The following is a 6922-nucleotide window of genomic DNA, read 5'->3' on the forward strand; positions in this document are numbered from 1 at the left end:
CTTCAGCCTGTAATTGTCATCCTGAATCCCTTTCTCTCATTTATTCTGTCTCTCATTTCAATCTCAGCTAAATACATGTCTTTTCTCCTTTGTCTATCCCCCTACTATTTAACTATGTAAACCATTTTGGGATATAGATTGTATGAAAGAGGCTATACAAAACTGTTGTCTTGCTCTATACATTATGACGTTTGTTACTACCAGGAACTGTGGGGTGTTATTCAGTTTAATCATTTTGTAATTATTTTTTAGCTACTGGTTCATGAGTTTGTAAAAGGGAAAATGTTTTCTCTATTCTGAACATTCAAACTTTAGTTCTCAAGAACCACTCTAGGGTCTGTAGTTAGATAAGACATAGGAAGTACCATATGGGAGCAGGCCAATGATCCTTCTAATCTGATATCCACATTTGGCTAATGCCAGATGCTTTTTAAAAAAAAACCTATGCAATAAACTAACAATGGTTTAAATGAAAAATCAGTTTCTCAATCCAAATGTATCTAAAATACTTTTTTTAATCTTGCTTAAATTCACAAATGATACAATATTGATGTGTTTTTAAACATACTGTACAATCATGTTAGTTAAATGTTTTACATCAAGGCACAGCACTCCATATTTTACAGATATGCCTTGGCAGGCAGCAATTTAGAGTAATCCCCGAGATTTGGCAGTATTGCCCAGATAAATAGCATGGATCACATTTCACATATATGCTAGAAGATAAATAAATAATAGATGCTATCACATTTTATTTGAAATAGAATTGCATATAAAAAGAACAAACAATAATTTAACTTGAATAATTAGATTGGTTTGTAATATACATAACAGAAGTGCTTTCATTTGATTTTAACAAAACATTTTTAAATATTAGGATGCAAAAAATGAGACTTCTGTTTGGCCTTCTTGATTTATGGAGAAGAGTTGCTTTCATTAGAAACTAAAGGGAGTTAACATTTCAGTTTCATGGCAATCTGAAAGAAAGAAATCCAAAAATTACCAAAATATTGATACAGAAATATTACTTGTGGCATAATGCAAGAATATCCACTGATTGAAACTTTTACTTGAACCAACCAGCTTTGTTTTACAAGGTGATCTAACATTCATTAGAACTGATTTTTTTTTCAAAGTAAAGTGAAAAGTTTAAATAAAGACCTTGCAGTAGATGCTCTATTTAAATGTAAAACTGGATTTGTAACACATTTGGATTAACTATTACTGTTTCTTTCTAGGATCTAAACACCATAAATCTATTTTCCATCCAAACAAGAATTCTACGTAAGATATTAGCAATGGTAACATTACTAAGGGAAGTATAGATTCTACATATATTGCAGTGTGTTTACCATATTCCAGGTGTCATTCAGATGTTTATATTTGAGCATTTCTTCTTCGCCTCCCAAAAGCTTTAGATCCCACATTGGTAGGTACAAAGTTGTTCTTGCCCACTCCTCCTGACCTGCTCAGGAAGTCTGCCAGACGATGGGTCACACAGGTTGCTGTGTTACATGCCCTTTTCTGTGCTGTTACACTGCTTTTCAAAATAAAAAAATATATATTTTACATGGACAGAATGTAAAAAATACTTTGCTTATATCAATAAGGTGTGGTTCTACCTGGAAAAGTATCTCTATAAAAATGGGATTGTGAAGTTCCATATTTATTGTGTTTCAAGGATTTACATATTGTTCACTCAGTTTATGAGTTTAAAAAATAGTTTTCTTTTTCTAGGTACCAGGTGCTACAGACTTGACTCAGGTTGTGAAAGTCAAACTAGGCTCTTTCTTTCTTGCACATCATCACCAATAGTTAAGGTTGCCTAAACAAAATTATCCCCTCAATAACACTTGATCAACTCCATTCCCACCAGCAAATAATTGAAATCTAACAGACAACTGTTGATAATGCATAAGTAGTAAAAGAATCTAGCTAAGCCTCAGCTGAGTTAGTTCTGTAGTGCTGATGGAGTATAGTAGCAAAATACCTATTTTAGGTACCTAGATCAGCAGCTATGTCAGAACGCACAAAAGGGCTGAAGTTCTGGCCCCATTGAAGACAATGGGAATTTTGCCATTGACTTCAACGGGGCAAGGATTTCAACCTGGAACTAAATCTACAGAGTAAGAAGTTGCCAGGGATTTCTGAGTAATTTTTCAGAGTTGAACAGCACATAGTCATTTTCCTTCTTCCATATATCTGATTGCACTATTTAAACAGCTTTCTTCATTATTTAGGCCTTCACTGAGCAAAGCATTAAGCATTTTAGTAATCCCACTGACTTCAGTGGGACTACTCACTTGCTTAGAATTAAGCACATGCTTATGTGTATTGCTGGACTGGGGCCTTAAGAGTACACGCTTCTAAAGTCTTTGTTCAAGCCAATCTCCTACTGAAATCAATGGGAATGTTGCCTGAGTTAGGACTATAGGCAGGCCCAGAGACAGTACCATAGAAAGCATCCCTGGTAACATGACAATTGTGTTCTGAACAGTTCCCATATTATGAGATAAATGTTGTACAGAGAAAAAAAAGTTAAAGAGGTACAAAAGTAGCACTAAATCTGTTATTAAAGTAAAAGAATTAACAGAAAACAAGATTTTAAATGAATTACCCAGATATGAAAGCTCCCCATTTTCATTCTTTTAATATACAAGTCTATCTCACAGGCTATTTCTAAAACTGATATACATGTAAAAAATCCAGTTATTCATGGTAATACATCATTGGAAAGAAGCTTCATGTAAATAATATTAAGAAAAATGAATATTAAAGTTCTTACCTGGATGAGTTCAATGAGAACAGTTTTAAACCTGGATTACATTTCTAGTGTTTTCACACTAGTTAATATGTGCATTTCTTGATGCTTAGCCATTTCAAAAGTTCATAGAAATTGTTTTACTAACTAAGATTGTGTGTGACTGATTATGTATGCACACATACATATAGAAAGCATTAAAAGGGTCTAGGAGTTCTCCCAGTGTATATGAACATAGTCAAATTGTTCAGCTATTCTAAAATTAAATTATTATACAACTTTTGTATTGTTCTGCTCTTCTCCAGTTCTGGAAAGATTTGTAAAACTTTTCTGGCTTTGTCTAGAAATCTTGCATTCCAACACAATTAATTAAAACAAACAGGCCTAATCCTCATAGAAAAATAGGTTTATTGAACAAGTGCATGAGCAGGCATGAAAGAAGAGTTTATCTGTACATGTAATAGCTAGAAATGTAAAGCTTTGTTTAGATTTTTTTAAAATAAATGTCTAAGAAAATCAGTTGACATCTCAAGGCAGTGCTGTTCATTCTTTTTTATTTTATTTGGTATATTTTTTTTTCTAACTTGGTGTGTGTATTGTGTTCTTTATCGTCCTAACTTTAAGTCCATCTCAAACATTCTCTGTCGAAAACAGAATCAAAATAACATAGCAAAGTTAGCAATCAAGATTAGATCCACATGCATCAAGTTAAAAAAAAAGAGAGAAGGGTGCAAATAAGCATGTCTAGTTGTTTCCCAGGGATTCCCCATAGTTTGCATAGCGTTCATTTTCCAGGTCATTCAGCACATTCCTTTTCTTGCCAGGAGTTCCAGCCCCGACGTCAGTACGAGGGTAAGTTTGCAATTTGTGCAATTCTTGAGACAGTTTGCCCAGCACACAAGTACTCAGACTGGCACAGCGTTTGGAAATAGGTTTATCCAGGCTGCAGGGGGAAAAAACATGCCAAAAAAGTAATATAAATCATGCACATCCATGCATTACATTCCTAGATAAATAAGAATAATTAGGAGACAAAAAGAAAAGGATAAAATCCCCTCATACTTATTTCATGCAAGGGGGAGCACACTTGAAATCAGAGGGAGAACAGAGTTTTATCATGAACAAAATGAATATTGTTTACTTTATCAAGCAAATAGATTAGATTTTGGGATGCTGGTAGTCAAAGGATAAGAGGTTTGTCTTCCACTGTACTAGACATGCTGTTCAGTCTCTCATTCATCAACATGCTTTGCAATAGGAATTCATTAGGGTTAGTGGAAATGTACTTGCATGCCTTGGCCCTGAGGGAGAAGGTGGCGCTGCGTGCACTAATAGGATGCCCCGCTTCAGCCAATGGCCTTCCATGCCTCACGACAGCATCATGCACTATCGCAACAGAGAATCCAGGAGCGATCGAACAGCCCTCAGTACTACCACCGGGAAAACGTACCTCTTGCTGCCATATTTTAATACAACCCCCTCCTTGAAGTTCAACTCACCCTCCAGGGGTTTTTTTATTTGCTCTCGGTTGTAAAAAAAGATAAAAGCAGGTTAACTAGGTGGAAACCATCCACCTGATACTGACACGGGAAAACATCTATGCAGTACCGTCCCTTCCAAAGTATTGTACAAGGTCATCCGCAGTCCCAAGGGAGAGGAAGATCTTAGCCTGCCCGAGTGTTTGGTGAGGTGGCTCTTGCTGGGAAATCAAATGGACACACAGAGTGGTCCTGCTTCCCCAGCATCTGTGCATATCCCCGGGGCTGTGTCCCTTACCTATTCCCCTCAGTCTCTTGTTCCACGTCTTCCGCTCTCATCTGAACAAATTCTTTCACCAACGCATTTAATAACCGCCGAGCTTCGTAATCACTGAGTGTCACTCGATCCGTTATAGAGTCTAAGCCAGGTCTAGGTGGAGACAAGCGAGACAGCATGAATACAAGGATAACTGCTGCAAAGAGTCTCTTGCATGTGTGCCCTTAGGTGGATGAGTTCTTGTATACACTATTCCACACTGCTGAGCGTGTCTTTGTCACTAGTGTCGATATGTATACCGAACTCAAGACAAAGACTATTCATTCCCTCACACACTAGATAAGTAATCTATTGCATGTTAAAATATGAGCGTTACAAAAAAGTAATATTGGAAGATCTACGTTTTCTCCTTTACTATAACTCACTTCCTATCTGCAGCCACGAGGAAAACTAAATGTCTCTATTCTGTTCAGATGCAGTGCTCCGAAACGCATGAGTTTCCACAGTTCTCAGCTTCTTACCTGAGTGGGGTTGCCTGGGAGCTATCCATCTGGCACATAACCAAGGCATAAACAGCAAGGAAAGGTGAAATCTTCAGCATAACCATAATGTCCTCTCTACAACAAAGAGTCACATCAAACAATGGCCATTTTCCAGCCTCTTCAATCTTAACAGATCTACTAAAGATGCAATCTTTCTCTAGACACATTTGGTAATAGGTTGTTGCTGTTAATTTGCTTTGGTGTTTTGCTTTAGTTTTCTCAAATAATTTTCAGGTTTTTTGTATATGACCAAACTGAAATATCTGGAGTTTTTTCAGAGTTAGGATTACTATCAAGATGTAACTAAAATAGGATTTAAGTTAATGCAGATCTGTCTATAAACTGATGGGAAACGTGTCTCTTCTCCCCTGTATTTGAAGCACTACGTAATTTCATTTAATGTGTCTGATCTGAACTGGACAAAATGGCACTTCAGGTATAGTAAATCGTATGAAAAAGCATGAAAGCTAAAGCTATTGTTAATTTTAAAATATGACCAATACTTTTCTGTATTCTCATTTTTGCAGATTATTAATATATGTTAATCGCTCTAATGTTTAATTTAAAAATTAAAAATAATTACGTTTGCTTAGAAATCAGCACATTATATCAAAAAGTGCTCACTTTCTGGTACAGTTTACATGCTAAACTTCCAACTCAAATACAAATTAGATAAAATTATAAAAACAGGTCCATTAAAGTAATTTTAATTTAAAAACCCCCAAATTATGACCAAAGATAAATAAATCAGATGAACTCAAGTCAAGTCAAGAGAGCAGAAAGACTAAAAATATCATATCTTGAAGAACTCCTCTCTATGACTCACAGCTTTATTTAAATATTTTTAGTTTAACGTCACCTTTTCTCCCATAGAATATTACTACCTGCAGCATATATTGCTAAATAACATACAGTGAAGGTTGTCACTTTCTAAACTTTTACCATTTTATAACAGATTTTGTGAAAAACCTCAAAATGATTACAAAAGAAATAAATCAAGCTATGCAGCCCACTAGTGTAAAGAGATTAGGGGTTTTACGACGAAAATGTAATATACTACGCAGTATCGTTTGCTTTCAATTATTCTAACGGGACTGTGTATTCCTTCTTTTATCTTGGTAGTTTTTATTTTGTTTTATTTTATTTTGAGGAATCCAGTAACGTGTAATTTAGAAGACCATACGAAATCTAGCTAATTACAAATTATGCGTTCTCTGAATGCACAGAGAAAAATCAAAATAGAGAAAGGTAATACAAGCTGTAACTTGGCACCAGTTAAAGACCAGCCTGCGCACACGTACAGCTTCAAGCATTGCAAATTCTGCTGCACTGAAATAAGCTTACCAAACACTAGATTTAAGAAAAGAAAAAGAAAGAAAGAGCATGCTTACCTTGAAAGACAAAGCTTCGTAAGAAACAGTAAAACGTGGTGGAGGTTTCCTCAATATGTGTTTCTAAATCGTGATGCTGTTCAATGCCTAAGTATCCCCCTTTTATATCTACCGCCAGGGTGAAAGTGTGTAGGCGTTTGACCGGCACTGGCCAGCCAATCACAAGTTCTGTTGGCAAAATGTAGCCAATCCACAACCGGGCACGAAACCCACTACTCTCCAATTACGTCATCTTCCAGTCACTGAGTATTCCATTCACAAAAATTGCTAGTCAGTTGGCTACATCTGATAGGTTTATTTGCACTGAGGTCACTGAACGAAGAAAAGACGGATCAAATCAGACAATTAATGGCAAGTAAGGGAAATCGTCTCGAGTCATTAATAATGTACAGTCCACCTCCTTACCCCCACAAAAAGTACCATATCTTTTTAATGAAAAATTCAAAGGACAGGTTATTTACTTATTAGAAGCG

The 6922-nt window shown here is 35.9% G+C and overlaps 1 protein-coding gene across 3 annotated transcripts; it reads right to left on the reverse strand.

Moving 5' to 3' along the window:
- Window positions 1-524: 524 nt before the first annotated feature.
- Window positions 525-6520, reverse strand: CALCB (calcitonin related polypeptide beta). 3 transcript variants are annotated; one of them, XM_050954580.1, is made up of 5 exons: window positions 6450-6520; window positions 5038-5133; window positions 4538-4669; window positions 1353-1537; window positions 525-977 (listed from the first exon to the last, which is right to left on the reverse strand). In XM_050954580.1, exons 2-4 carry the CDS (start codon window positions 5121-5123, stop codon window positions 1378-1380), a joined length of 378 nt encoding a protein of 125 aa, XP_050810537.1. In that variant the 5' UTR covers window positions 5124-5133; window positions 6450-6520; the 3' UTR covers window positions 525-977; window positions 1353-1377. The 3 variants fall into 3 exon arrangements, with proteins under 3 accessions (XP_050810537.1, XP_050810536.1, XP_050810535.1); XM_050954579.1 differs by having other exon boundaries at window positions 1353-1540; XM_050954578.1 differs by lacking the exons at window positions 525-977; window positions 1353-1537 and adding an exon at window positions 1547-3704.
- Between the last annotated feature and the right edge of the window lie 402 nt (window positions 6521-6922).

The sequence above is a fragment of the Gopherus flavomarginatus genome, chromosome 5, assembly GCF_025201925.1.
Source record: "Gopherus flavomarginatus isolate rGopFla2 chromosome 5, rGopFla2.mat.asm, whole genome shotgun sequence".
Taxonomy (NCBI): domain Eukaryota; kingdom Metazoa; phylum Chordata; order Testudines; family Testudinidae; genus Gopherus; species Gopherus flavomarginatus.